Here is a 15,714-nt window from a genome sequence, read left to right on the forward strand (position 1 = left end):
GTGTGTGTGCATTTGTTCACTACTCACTGCTGTGTGTGTACACTTGGATGGGTTAAACGCAGAGCACCAATTTCGAGTATGGGTCACCATACTTGACAATACGTCACGGCTTTACTTTATTTTTTACTTTAGTATACTATTATGTCTTTTTGATTGGAAAATATGAAACAAGTTTATTCCTTGTTTTTGAATTACAAATTTTCCCATTCTAACTGCCAATCCTCAGTGAAGACAACAAATAAACAAATTAATTAATTAATTTAATAATTTATTAAAATAAGCACCAATATCTCCCGTATTTTCTTCATCAGATTCTGGCTTATAGACTGCAGGCAGGTGCAGGAGTCAGTGAACTTTGCCACTCAGGTGTATCGTGAGATCATCTGTGTACCTTACATGGCCAAATTTGTCATCTTTGCCAAAACACATGACCCTATTGAGGCTCGATTGCGCTGTTTCTGTATGACTGATGATAAAATGGACAAAACTTTGGAGCAGCAAGAGAACTTCACAGAAGTGGCACGTAGCCGAGATGTGGAGGTGAGTCACCCAGTCAGATATTTCTCAGTATTGTATTGTCTAAACTAGTGGTTCCCAACCAACTTTCATTGAATAGTAATTGGTTAGGAGTTGCAATTATACTCACCTTTTAACCACATAAAAAATGTGACTGGTTAATGTGATGAGAGACCACATCAAATGAAGGCAGAAGTTATTATAAGAAGGGAAGTAAAGACAATGCTTTATTAAAAAAATATATTTTATTCATTCTAATACATGTAAACTGTTCTAACACATGAATACACACATTTTCCCAAGCTGACAGATAGAAGGAAAGAAATTTTTAAAAAATTGGCTTTCTAGACACTAGAAAAGTGAATCTGAAGTTTCTAGCAATGCATTCTATCTTACAGACCCGACCTAAACAAACCATTTAGTAATTGAGTGAGAAAGTAAGGCTTTGGGGCAAAGTTTAACTTAGACTAGACTAACTACAGTAGATGACTTGTTCTGGTTCTGACCAGTTAGATAGACACTGTCTTTAGTTTAGGGTGCAACTATGTAACTTTGTTCCCCTCCCCTCACATTAATCTACATGTTATTTTCTCAGTCACATGGTTCTTGGTTGTCCCACTCTTGCGGTGTATAATTTAGTAATGATTACTATAATTAAGAATATGATAGATTCTCCCCAAAATTGATTGCCATCAACATTTAGGAAATTATTTTACAATCACACACACGCACGTTTGAATGCATTTTTAACAAAGAGACTGTTATTATGTTGCATTCTAGGTATTAGAAGGTAAACCAATCTATGTAGACTGTTTTGGAAACCTGGTTCCTCTAACAAAAAGTGGCCAGCATCATGTCTTCAGCTTCTATGCCTTTAAAGAGAATCGACTGGCTCTTTTTATCAAAGTAAGTCAACTATGATATATCTGAAGAATTAGAATTGGATTCTTACAATGGTTTAACTGCACACTTGGTGAATCACTTGTAGATACGAGACAACACTCAAGAGCCTTGTGGACGTTTGTCCTTCACAAAAGAGCCAAGATCTTATAGGACTTTGACTCATAGTGCAATATGCAACTTAAACATCACTCTGCCAGCTTACTCAAAGGTAAGTTCATGGCCTATGCTATTACTGACATTACAGAGCTGCAAAATGCATTGTCCTGTGAAATTTAATTTCAGTTTCTTTTGTGATTGTTTGTTTTGTCAGCTTTTATGGCAGGTTTGCATGCATTATGTTCATTTTGTTGCCGTTATATGATTGTTTCAGACCACAATATCTACATAGCTTTATATAAACTTGAACATGTGTTTAACTTTATCAGACATAGTTGAAACACCACAAAATTTAATTAGTCTATTACACAACTCGTTGCTGTGGTTATTTGGAAGGCCACATCATTAGAGCCATCTTTTCCTTCTATTTCTTTATTTTATTACCTTATTTAATATTGCAGTGTATTGGGGTTCAAACTGATAAATGCTTTTATGTATTTCTGTTGCACTTTACCCCTGTCACACATCACTGGCTGGCCTCAAACATGCTCTTTTGCTATGATAACTGCTTTGCCTGCTCTCTCTGTCCCCTTCTGTCTTTCTTGTGCCTCTGTCCTTTCTATCTTCTGGCGCTCTCGTCCTCTTTTGCTGCTTTTTGCTCCTCAAAGGAATCAGATTCAGAACAAGAACCTGATGAGGAGGTAACTGCAATTTTGCATGTTAATTAACAAAATGTCCTTTGCTTTCCTTCATTATCTTAGTTCAAAACTCCAGTCTGCAGTCTCGCTGGCTTTAATTATTCTTAGTATTACTAGTAGTATTGTGTTAGCGCACAGAGATGAGCTGTTGTGTGAAAATTAATACTGAGAAAATGTTCTGAAACCCTTAGAATCTCATGAATGGCTCCTTAATTTTTTTATTATTATTGTTTGTTTGTTTGTTTTATTAGCAATGGCTTAATGCATGAAATACAGATCATTATAAAGGGTTTACACACATTTTCTCATAACTATTTATTGTTTGCTGTACCAGCTGAGATAGATGTAATGTAAGAATCCAGGCATCTTACAACTCAAATTCTGGAAATGTTGGGACGTTTTTTTACATTTGAATAAAATGAAAACTAAAAGACTTTCAAATCACATGAGCCAATATTTTATTCACAATAGAGCATAGGGAACATAGCAAATGTTTAAACTGAGAAATTTTAAACTTTTATCCACTAAATGAGCTCATTTCAAATTTGATGCCTGCTACAGGTCTCAAAAAAGTTGGAACGGGGGCTGAAAAAGCAAGAAATTTTGAAAATATTCATCTGGGAGAACATCTAACAACTAATAAAGTTAATAGACATCAGGTCTGTAACATGATTAGCTATAAAAGGGATGTCTTAGAGAGGCAGAGTCTCTCAGAAGTAAAGATGGGCAGAGGCTCTCCAATCTGTGAAAGAGTGCGTAAAACGATCGTGGGATACTTTAAAAACAATGTTCCTCAACGTCAAATTGCAAAGGCTTTGCAAATCTCATCATCTATAGTGCATAACATCATCAAAAGGCTCATTAAAAATGGACTGTTTCAAAATGGAAAAGTGTACTATGGTTAGACGAGTCCAAATTCAAATTCTTGTTGGAAAACATGGATGCCGTGTCCTCCAGGCTAAAGAGGAGAGAGACCTTCCAGCGTGTCATCAGCGTTCAGTTCAAAATCCAGCATCTCTGCTGGTATGGGGGTGCATAAGTGCATACGGTATGGGCAGCTTGCATGTTTTGGAAGGCACTTCCAACACTATGCTGAAAGGTATATAAAGATTTTAGAGCAACATATGCTCCCCTCCACGTGTATTTCAGGGAAGGCCTTGTGTATTTCAGCAGGACAATGCAAAACCACATACTACAGCTATTACAACAGCATGGCTTCATAGTAGAAGAATACGGGTGCTTAACTGGCCATGCCTGCAGTCCAGATCTTTCACCTATAGAGAACATTTGGCGCATCATTAAACCAAAAATACGTCAAAGACGACCACAAACTCTTCAGCAGCTGGAAACCTATATCAGGCAAGAATGGGACCAAATTCCAACACCAAAACTCCAGAAACTCATAACTGTTTTGAAAAGAAGAGGAGATGATAAACATGCCCCCGTCCCAACTATTTTGAGACCTGTAGCAGGCATAAAATTTGAAATGAGCTCATTTTGTGCATAAAATTGTAAAATTTCTCAATTTAAACATTTGTTATGTTATGTTTTATTGTGAATACAATATTGGCTCATGTGATTTTAAATTCTTTTAATTTTAATTTTATTCAAATTTTAAAAAACGTCCCCACATTTCCGGAATTCGGGTTGTATGTGGGGTCAAATAGCATGAAATCAGAAAGTAAATTGGCAGTTTTAAGCTAAAAAAAAATGTGTCTGTTAATGCATAGCATGTATACAACTGAATTTTCTTCACCTGTTTTTCTTTACAGACAAGCCGAACACTTGAGAAATGTAAGATGTCTAGTTTAATTAAAATATGTTGTCTTGCACCAGACAGCTTTCCACTTAACTTACTAACTGAGAATGTCACCACTGTAAAATAACTTACAAAGCATGATATTAACATTCCGTAAAACAATTATTTGTCTCTGAGTGAGTTAACTATTGCCTGTTGTTGAACACTTTTCTCAGTTAAATTAATGTTAATGTAAGCTTCAGGGTAATGATTCTCACATGTCTTTCACATTCCTTTGTACTTCAAACAACAAAAATTGCTATTAAATTATGTGCACAAGGGTCTATATAAAATATATAAAATGGGTTCCTTTTGCTATTGAAAAAGCAATTTTTAACAGTAAATTTCTATAAGACTTTAAATGTACACAATATAACTTTTTTGTTCAGAATTTGCAAACTGAGTGAGTACATCATGACTACATCTACCAAAACATGTTTTTATCCTTGTCTGACTCACTAAGGTACAGTAAGGTAATAATGTTTATATTGGGACTAAGTAGCTCTGCTATGATGTTCTTTCACAAGATGCAATTATTTGGTTTATTAACCGCTAGAGCACCAAAAGTTGCGTAGTGTACTTTTAAAGATTCTATCAATATTCTATTGTGAATAAAATATTGGCTCATGTGATTTGAAATTCTTTTAGTTTTAATTTCTGATTCTATCAAACATCTGTCTTTAGGTTTTAATTAATTGCATTGTGCTATGTTGATTAATATATGCATATATGAGACACAAAAGCACCCATTTTATAATGACTACTCAAACTTTCACTCAATTTAGACTAGTGGTTTTATATGAATAGTTCACCCAAAAATGAACATTTCCTAAAATTGTTCTCACCCTCATGCTATGTCATACAAGACATAAATGAGTTTGTTTCTTCATCGGAACAGATTTAGAGAAATGTAGCATTACATCACTTGCATAAACTCTAGTCCATCATTTAAGGTCTTGTGAAGTAAAAAGCTGCATGCATGTAAGAAACAAATCCATCCTTTTTTAAGGCATTTTCACTTTAAACCATGGTTGAAATACGAGTCCATAATCTATAATAACACTTTCTCCAGTGCAAAAGTCCATCCACTTTTTTCTTCTCACATCAAAATCCAATGGCATATTTGTTTAGAATTGTTTTGGACTGTTTTTGCTTGTAAACTGTGCTTGATCTTTGGGAATTTTTTTCCTGATTTAGACGAGTCAACGTCTTTTTCACTAGAGAAAGCTATATTATGGATAGAGGTGGTTAAAAAAGTTAAAAGTCAAAACATCTTAATTAGGGATTTATAACAAACATGCAGATCACGTCACAAGACATGTATTGATGGACTGGAGTTGTGTGGATTACTTGTGGATTATTTTTCATTTTTGGTGAACTATTCTTTTAAATCCTGGTTCTGGGGACCCATTGCCCTACATGCTTTTTATGTCTCTCTTATCTCACACAGTTCAGTTTGGATCTCTTCTAACAAGCACATGATCTGAATCTAGTATGTTGAATAAGGGAAATAAAAATGTGCAGAGCTGTGGTTCCCCATTTTCTTATTTTAGGTGATAGTATTGAGTGTAGCTTTCTTTTTTCATACTAGTATTATTCTGATTGGTTTATGAATCATGATAGAGGGAGAGGTTATTGAATAATCACTTTTTATGCACAATGTGAATTTCATTCATATTGTGGTGATGGTTATGTTTTCAACTGTTTTAGAGCCCTATTCCCTTCATTACACAATAACAATCTGCAAAGCAAATTATGATTTACATCTAAATCTGTATGAGTCACCCTCATCATTAGTACCCTTTTAGTGTCTTTTTTCACCCCTAATAAGCCAGCCAAGCAAGACTCTTCCCTCTCTTTATATATTTTAGGAATGTACAAAAGACTGAAGTGGGCACATTATATAAACCTGTATTTAAACTAGTCATTGCCCAGTTTGTTTGTTTGTTTGTATTTATTTATTTATTAGATGTGTGGCTTTATCAGTTGGATATTAACATTGTATAGTTTGCTTACTATTGCTTTAGAGAGTATCAAATCACCACACTATGTAATGTGACCTATAGTACATACATTAGGTAAATGTTTAGGTGTAAGTAAAAATTAGAATCCAGATCTATTACTACATGGAACTTACTACACAATAACATGTTAGTTTACTAAGGAAATAACAACTTACCTAGAGTATTGTGTATGCTGTCTTGTGTATGTGTGTGTGTGAATGATTTTTCATAACTGCTCTTTGTTTAACACTATTCATCATTGCCACTACTAATATTAAAAAAAGAAAAAAAAATCACTTCCAGGAATGATAAAAAACATTCTGCTTATGTTGTTTTTCAAATGCATTTATTTCGACATTCTAAAAACATTATTTATTTATTTTTACTGTTATTCAATTTTAGTTGCATATCACTGGCTTTCTTAGAAAAAGTTTTACTGATTTCAGTTTTATATAGTTCTCTTTTGAATTCTCTGAATTCTCTCTTTCTCTTTCTCTTTCTCTCTCTTTCTTTCTTCTGTAGACATGAGTTATACACGAGCAATGTCTACTTTGTGTCACTGTTTTTCAGTACATGTCCCAGTGTTTGGGTTGGCTTATTTGCATCTCCCTTTTTAATTATCATGTTAGTTTGTCTTTTTGTTTGTGTGTGAGTGTGCTGTTGAATCAAATGTGAATAAGCAAGTTTCCTGCTTATTCTTCTGTTGTTTTTAAGATTTGGTTAGTATTTGCTTTGCAGTTGTTATTCTCCCATGAGTCCAGTAGACTCTCCACCACTCATTACCCACAGTCCACTTAGTTTTTTGTCATCTTTATGCCTTCTGGTCCTTGAAACTTGAATGTGTCCCTTATCTCCTTTTCCAATCTCTGTCCCTTTAATTTAAATTTTGGTTAATTTGCTCCTTAAATGTCATCCAAATGGAAGATAATGAAGACACTGAAACAACTGAAACATCATTCCTGAAAACACAATTGATCCGAGACTCCCCTGCCCTTGCAAGTCCAGATTTACTCTCTGAAGTGTCAGAGATGAAACAAGACCTTATCAAAATGACTGTTATTCTGACCACTGATTCCTCAGAGAAAGCGGGTCCCATGCAAGGGGATTATTTAAATAAGGGGGTGGAGGAGGTGTCAGCAGAGCCTTTTGAGATAATGGAAAAAGTCAAAGAGGATTTGGAAAAAGTTAGTGAAATTCTGAGAAGTGGAACATGTGACAAGGAAGAGTCTGCAAAAACAGACAGCCGTCCATATAGGAAGGACGAGGGGTGGGTTCTACTAACAGAAAGTGAAATCGAAGAGGCAAAAATGATGGCTGCCTTTGAATCTCAAGAATCACTTCTAAAGGAAGTTCGAATCAACAGAGGATCACAGAGACCAAAGGGTGCTAGGGACAGGCCTGGCATAGAGACTGTTCCCAGTGGTGAAGTTAAGGAATACTTATTGGATGTGCCTGAAACATCTAGGCCTGCATCCCAAGAGTCTCCATCACAGCAAAGGTTCACTGAGGTTGTTCTGCGCAGAGGTGGTCGGAAAATAGTCCCTACAGTGGCAAAAGACACTAAGACCCATACAACAGATGTAAAAAAGCCAATCAGAAGGAAAGGACCTCAAGGACACACAGATGAAACCCAGTCATCTAGCACAAAAGAAAGTATTGTTAGTAAAAGCACTGGGAAGTCTTCCGAAGGGGATGCCTTTCTACCCGTCCCTGGAGACAAAAAAAAGTCTCCTGTTTCACCTGTGGTTGAGGAGACACCAATTGGTTCCATTAAAGAGAAAGTTAAGGCTCTTCAAAAGAAAGTAGAGGAAGAACAAAAAGGTCAGAAAAAACAAACAGGCCAAAAACTTCCATACAAAGAAACAGAAGGCAAAGCATCTTCTGTTGTCAAAGATCAGAAAACATCAGGCCTGAAAAAACAGACTTCTTCACCCCAGAAACAGTCTCCTTCAAGGTCAACAGGCTCTGAGCCTGGGAGACTAGAAGAATCCATGTCTGTAAGAGAACTAATGAGAGCGTTTCAAACTGGCCAAGACCCCTCAAAAAGAAAGTCTGGGCTCTTTGGTCCTTCCAAAGCAGAAGGCACAACAGTGAGTAAACCAGAGGCTATCCTCACAAAGTCACAATGTCTTCCCCAAGCACCCTCACATGAAGAAGTGTCTTTTGATGTTTTAAAGCCTGAAGATCACCATGAAGAAAAAGAAGTCAAAAGAAGTCCACACATAAAAAAATCTGAAGACACTGAAGAAGATACAAAAGCAAGTCAAAAGTATCATCAGCATCCACAAGAAAAGAGTGCTAAGACTGTGGTTTCTGGAATAGTGTCAGCAAGTCATTTTACTCACCCAAGCATGACAGCAACATTTCCTCAAAATTTGTCAGAACAGCGCAGAGATCTTTTGGCTGACAACGGTACAGAGAACAGTGCGTTTGATGACAGCTCTGACAGCATTAGACCTGAAGCATTGGTCCACTCGCCCATTGCCAGCCTTGCTGAAGTGGAAGCCCCATTGAGTTCTGAGGAAAGTTACAAACATGAGGGCATGGCTGAGACTCCAGAAACAAGCCCTGAGAGCCTCTCATTATCACCGAAAAAACCAGCTCAGTCTATACTTGCAAAGACCTCAAAATCAGTAGCAGTCACCCCTAAAGTCAAGACAAATAAAGTATCTGTTTCCTTTTCTACTGAGATGAAGATAACTAATGAACAGACATCTGAAGCTACAGTTCATCATCCAGCATTGAGCAAAGCAGTGGATGAACCAACAAAAAGTGAGTCTATGTCTATTCCTCATGGAAATGGGGTGAACTTTGAGAGCGAACAATTCTCTGTTGATAAGGACATTGTTTCTGTGTCATCCAAGTCATCTAAATCTAGAAAACTGACAAAAAGAACATCTGAAACTCTAGAGTGTTTTTTGAGCGATGAGGAATTCTTCGATGGTCAATTAATAACAACCTCTGCTGACTCCCTGGCCTCAAGGGCAGCTACACAGGATCATGGTGGTTTAGTGCTACCTCTTAGACACCAAGATTCAGAGAACCTTAGTCCAGTAGCTGATGACTCTTTTACTATTAGCCACAAGGACTCTTTAGAGGGTAGTCCCTTGATGGATGACAACTCTTCCCATAAAACCCCAGACTCTATTGAGCCTAGTCCAACAAATGAATCCCCGTGTTGTGACTCTTTAGAAAGCAGCCCCATAGAGATGAAAACCAACCTGGCTTTTCCACCTACAGTAGAACAACCCAGTGTGACCACAGGGCCCCTGACATCCTCCAAAGCCCCTGAAATCCCCCTAGACAGTTTGCGTAGTAGAATGCTCAAACAACAGGAGGGTAATGCCGACGATGACAGTTGTGAGCAGACGTCCCTGATGACAAGTTCGGGTAAGAGTCCTCTCTCACCTGACACACCAAGTTCTGAAGAGGTAAGTTATGAGGTCAATCCCAAAACCCCAGACACCATGGTCCTGATTGTTCCCTTTAAGCCATCAGTAATCCCAGAGGAGACAGTAGAAGATGATGATGAGTTGAAGTGTGGCCTGACACAGAAGAAAACTACTCCAGAAGAGGAGATGTTTAAAATGGCTGCCAAAATAAAAACATTTGATGAAATGGAGCAAGATGCAAAAGACAAAAAGGACAATAGAAAAGATAATGAATCCTCTCAGACCTTGGTAGCGTCTGATGCAGGAGATGACAGCTCCAATCTGTTTGATCTTGCATCCAAACATGAAACATCCTCTGTGGATGATGTTGGGTTTAGTGAACTCAAACAAGCCTCAGAGATAGCACGGTCTGTTGAACCGATCATTAAAGTACAACCTCCCTCTCCTTTTTCAGCAGGTATTCATAAGAGCCCCCAAACATCTGACGACGTTCAACAAACCATGGCCCACAGTGCAGCATCTTCAGCTGAATCAGCAACGAGGAGACCTCAGTCTGTCTCAGAAAAGCATACCATAAAACCACACCTTCAAGAATCTCATAGTGAGAAATTTAAGGACAAAGGTTATGTCGATTCAGAGTTAGTTCAGCTAAACAAAACTGCCTCTAACAGCAAAAATATAACTGATGAACAAAAAGAGCAAAGCTTAAAAAGATCAAAAGGAAATCAAGAAATTTACAATCATGAACAGCAGAAGGAGGCAGCTAATTACCAAAATCACAAATCACATAGTCAGGAAGAGTCTAATGTAACAGATGAGATTAAAGGGGATTGCATGAGGAATGCAGGGACATCTTATGTTGATATTTGTAGTGGCAGCTTAGGTATTGATAATATTCCAATTATTATTGGGCAAACAAAAGAAACATTTAAACCAGAAATATGTATTTATGATGACACAGAGGAAGATGATGCTGAGGAGGAACCTCCTAAGACTGAATCTAGAGGAGTTACAGCAAAAGCAGAGACAGACGCCTGGAATTCAATACGAGAAGATGATGATGCATTTGCAGCTAGAGTTAAAGAGGAAGAGCAAAAGATCTTGGGTCTGGCTGTAGATCGGCATTCCCAAGGGGCGACTCCAGACACAACACCAGCAAGGACACCCACTGAGGAGGGTACACCAACAAGTGAACAAAATCCTTTCCTTTTCCAAGAAGGAAAACTTTTTGAGATGACAAGAAGTGGTGCGATAGACATGACAAAAAGGAGTTATGAGGAGGAAAGGTTTGCATTTTACCAAATAGAGCAACCCATTGTAGAGGGCATAGCTGAAGAAGAGGGCAATGCACCTGGTAGAGCATCCAATGATGCTGAGAATAAGGTTGGTTGCAACCTCTCTTTGCAAATAAAAGCAGAGGAGGATGAAGACCTCCTTAAAGAGGCTACAGATTTATCTGTACATTCGCCTGCTGGGGATAATCTGGCAACAACTACAAAGTCAGATTTTTCAAAGTCCAAAACCCCCATCAAATTGGATGACTCTGCCTCAACCAAAATCTTAGAGAAGGACCAAACAATGTTAGAGGTTAAATCAGACAAAGTAATGAGTGAGGGACATTTAGTATCTAATCCTGGTTCCTCTGACACTGTCATAGCCAATGTCCAGACAGCAGTGTCAACAATTACTAGATCAGTTCATTCCCAACAAGACCAAGAGTCCTCAGATTCCTCCCCAGAAGATCAGCACTCAGTAATAGAACAAACCAAAACCCCTGAAAAGACAGAATCCCAAAGTAAACCTGTCTCAAAAAGTTACACTGCAGCATCTCTATCATCAACGGCTAGAAAAGATATGTCCACCTCCAAAGAGGAAGAGAAACCAAAATCCCGAATCCCTGTTAAGGCCAGCTCCCTCAGGTCTGAATGTGTAGATCTTGCCAAGGACAAGAAGTCAAAGTTGCCCATAAAACCTCAATCAAGGAGAAAATCTGAGACAGAAACAAGCCCATCCATAACCTCCAGTTTAACAAAGTCTTCCAAAGCCAAGAGCTTCTGTAAAAGTGATTCCACCAAGAAACCAGCCAAAAAGGACCAGAATCGTCCAACAAGCACTGACCTATCAAACAAACAGTCCATTGCATTTTTTGAGATTAGTCAAGAAGCAGCTAAGGTAGTGGAGAGTTTGGCTCAGGCAGAGAAAGACAAACAGGAGGCTGCTGCCTTGTCTGATGATGAAAGCAGCATCATAAATGCCTTAGTAATAGAGAGTGAACCTTTCATTGACATGCAAATGCCTTTCCCTGAGGATTCCTTGGTCATTAGGCCCCGATGGGACAACCCTGTTGAGACGCAGATGGAACGAATCCCTGCTGATAAAGTCCCAAGTCAAGGTATCCCCCATCTCTTGGGGCCCATTATCTCTTTCTCATCTGCGTCAGCACATCAGTGATGAAAGTGCTGCTTCTCTGTGTTGTAACTAATGCTTCAACTCTTCTTGGTGCTTCTTTGATGTTTGGGCTATGTTTGTGACTGTCTCTTTTTCTTTTATCTGACTTAAATTTCAACATAAATATAAAACCAGATGCAGTGGGGTGTATTTATAGTGTTTTTTGCCAGTATATTCACTATACATATTACATTATGACAGAATTGGTTAAATTTAAAACGAGTTGTGAGATACTGTTGATACATTCTTTACAATGTTCGCAAATCCTAGGAGAGTCATTCATAGTATTTATTCATGATTGATAGTTTACATAGTATTTGCTCATTGCTTGAAAGTTTAAATTAGTCTAAAATGAGTCAGAAATGTTGGTTTAAAATGTATATAGTTAAAACTGTTCATTGATGTATTTTCCACACAAGAAAGCCAGTGACCTTATTTATCTTAACATTAAATGATAAATTGTAAAAAAAAAAAAAAAAAAAAGCTTTATATTTATGTGGCTTTTGCTGCTTTGCTGGAATTTGCAGTAGATCCACAGGATGAGGCTGACAGGAAAGAGGGGCGTCTGGCTATAATAGCAGATCACCTTGGTTTCAGCTGGTCAGGTAAGCGTCTTTTTTGAATATCAATTAACCAGGTTTCAGAAATGCAGTCATTACGTTAATTCAGTTATAGTGACTTGTGAGCAGAGAGCTTAAATGTCGACAGAGCAATACAGTAAGTATACAGAGTTAGACAGAAAGTATTCATATAAACTTTAAACAGGTGCCTTGGTTTCAAAACATTTGGGAACCACTGCTCCATACTGACATTTTTTTTAAATGTCAGTAGCCTATGCAGTACAATAAGGTTTAAAAGTGACCCAGCAATACTGGAAAATACATTGTGGTTAAAATAGTAGAATTGTTTAATAGGTTGGGATACTTTTACATTATGGTTGAATTTGTTTGCAATAATCATCATGCCTACTTTTTATTATTGAAAACCTTATTTCAACACATATTGCCTTGCAGTAAGGACACTTTTGTTTCATAATACTTTGTTGATCTGAAATAAATACATTATTTATTACCAATGTGTTTTTGTTCAATCAGAATTGGCTCGAGAGCTTGAATTCAGTGAGGTACAGATCAATCAGATAAGAAATGAGAATCCAAATTCTCTACAAGACCAAAGCCATGCCCTCATAAGGCTATGGAAAGAAAGGGAGGGCAACAATGCTACAGGTAAGATTACTTATCATGTGCTTTCCTTTAGTTTATATCTAAATTTGCATTGCTCTATTCACCAGATAGCAAACATTATTAAATCTGAGATAAGTTCATTTAAATAATTAAGCTTTCCGCTCAGCCAGCACCAATGTGCAGCATCCTTCTGAATCCACTTTTCTGTAATTAATTCAGCAGCAACTGCTTAAAAGACAGAATTTATATTAATTCATTAAACTTTCTACAATTAGTTTTTAAAAAATATGCATCAAGGTTAAAAACTAAATTCCATTTTTGAACAAGTACATAAAAAACAGTGCCAAAAACATACATTGAATTTGAATAAATCACCTATTTGGTGATGAACATGGAATGTTCTAAACAGCAACCCAACCTCTGTGGAATCATCAAAACATCAAACTCCAGAGAGTCTGTAATCAAAAAGGAAAAGCAACAGAGCCTGTGTCAAAACACGATCCAAACCACAGTGGCAGATATGATATCTGCTCTGATTACTTTTTTTCTTTCTGATATAGACCCAGACAGCAAGCAGTGTCGGCCCAGATCTGGCCCGCATGGATTTCACACGGGCCAGATGTGGGCTGGATCTGGGCCAAAGCTATGTTGCTGTCTGGGCGACTTTATCAGAATATCGTATTACTGTCTTGGTGCAGCATGACAAATCTGCTCTGATACAGAGAGCACCAATAACAATGGGGTAACCATCCACGTTGTATAGAAGTGCCAAAAACAACTGATGTAAAAGAATTAGAATATTGAATATTTTGCAAGTAACATGCAACTGTATGTTTCAATATCATGGAAATAGAGAGGCCAATATTCCGTAGTGTAGCTTTAATTATTTATTTCTTCTTCATTCTGGCAGTTAACTCACCATTGTTGTAAACTGATTGACTAAATGAGGAAATATGTGCTATGACTTTTTTGAAGTAATCAGACACCAGAAAAATTGGGTGAAAAATTACAATCAGACATGTAATATGAAATAGGCGTATCTCACCACCAGAACATCATAGAGACATGGGGTAATGTAGTAATGCCAAGTGTTATGTGCGTAGTACAACCCGAATTCCGGAAATGTTGGGATGTTTTTAAAATATGAATAAAATGAAAACTAAAAGAATTTTAAATCACATGAGCCAATATTTTATTCACAATAGAACATGTAGATAACATAACATAAATGTTTAAACTGAGAAATGTTACAATTTTTTGCACAAAATGAGCTCATTTCAAATTTGATGCCTGCTACAGGTCTCAAAATAGTTGGGACGGGGGCATGTTTACCATGGTGTAGCATCGAGGTTATGAGTTTCTGGAGTTTTGGTGTTGGAATTTGGTCCCATTCTTGCCTGATATAGGTTTTCAGCTGCTGAAGAGTTTGTGGTTGTCTGACATATTTTTGGTTTAATGATGCACCAAATGTTCTCTATAGGTGAAAGATCTGGACTGCAGGCAGGCCAATTCAGCATGCGGACTCTTCTAATACGAAGCCATGCTGTTGTAATAGCTCCAGTATGTGGTTTTGCATTGTCCTGCTGAAATACACAGGGTCTTCCCTGAAATAGACTTCATCTGGAGGGGTCATATGTTGTTCTAAAACCTTTGTATACCTTTCAGCATTCATAGTGCCTTCCAAAACATGCAAGCTGCCTATACCGTATGCACTTATACACCACCATACCATCAGGGATGCTGGCTTTTGAACTAAACGCTGATAACACTCTGGAAGGTCTCCCTACTCTTTAGCCCAGAGGACACGGCATCCATGATTTCCAACAAGAATGTCACATTTGGACTCGTCTGACCATTGAACAGTTTTCCACTTTGAAACAGTCCATTTTAAATGAGTCTTGGCCCACAGGACACGACGGCGCTTCTGGACCATGCTCACATATGGCTTCCCTTTTGCATGATAAAAGTAAAAAAGTAAAGTCGTGACGTATTGTCAAGTATGGTGACCCATACTCGAAATTGGTGCTCTGCGTTTAACCCATCCAAGTGCACACACACAGCAGTGAGTAGTGAACAAATGCGCACACACACGCACACACACACACACACCGTGAACACACACCCGGAGCAGTGGGCAGCCATGCTGCAGCGCCCGGGGAGCAGTTGGGGGTTCGGTGCCTTGCTCAAGGGCACCTCAGTCGTGGTATTGAGGGTGGAGAGAGCGCTGTACATTCACTCCCCCCTCCTACAATCCCTGCCGGCCGGGGACCCGCAACCTTTCGATTACGAGTCCGACTCTCTAACCATTAGGCCACGACTTCCCCCTTGATAGAGCTTTAGTTGGCATCTGAAGATGGCACAGCGGATTGTGTTTACCAACAGTGGTTTCTGGAAGTATTCCTGAGCTCATTTAGTAATGTCAATGACAGAATCATGCTGATGAGTGATGCAGTGTTGTCTGAGGGCCCGAAGACTTTATGTTCTCTATGTTCTATTGTGAATAAAATATTGGCTCATGTGATTTGAAAGTCTTTTAGTTTTCATTTTATTCCAATTTAAAAAATGTCCCTACATTTCTGGAAATCGGGTTGTAAAAGGAAACAAATTATGATATTATATCGCTGTGGCAGCGTGTTCTGCCAAAGATGCCACACATTTTCTGGTTGTCCGTTGCAT

General features: G+C 38.0%; 1 protein-coding gene across 3 annotated transcripts in view; it reads left to right on the forward strand.

Annotated features, from left to right (window-relative positions):
• The window catches only part of LOC306871915 (uncharacterized protein), a 160,301-nt gene that overhangs the window by 123,397 nt on the left and 21,190 nt on the right, over positions 1 to 15,714 (forward strand). For 2 of the 3 annotated variants that reach the window (XM_079420167.1, XM_079420169.1), the window contains exons 31-37: positions 312 to 540; positions 1,297 to 1,422; positions 1,505 to 1,627; positions 3,986 to 4,007; positions 9,861 to 11,798; positions 12,382 to 12,459; positions 12,949 to 13,080. In XM_079420167.1, the coding sequence (XP_079276293.1) occupies positions 312 to 540; positions 1,297 to 1,422; positions 1,505 to 1,627; positions 3,986 to 4,007; positions 9,861 to 11,798; positions 12,382 to 12,459; positions 12,949 to 13,080 (2,648 nt within the window). The remainder of the gene's footprint in view (positions 1 to 311; positions 541 to 1,296; positions 1,423 to 1,504; positions 1,628 to 3,985; positions 4,008 to 9,860; positions 11,799 to 12,381; positions 12,460 to 12,948; positions 13,081 to 15,714) is intronic. The other variant, XM_079420168.1, reaches the window with a different exon arrangement.

This window comes from Barbus barbus (assembly GCF_936440315.1).
Source record: "Barbus barbus genome assembly, chromosome: 1".
Classification (NCBI taxonomy): Eukaryota; Metazoa; Chordata; class Actinopteri; order Cypriniformes; family Cyprinidae; genus Barbus; species Barbus barbus.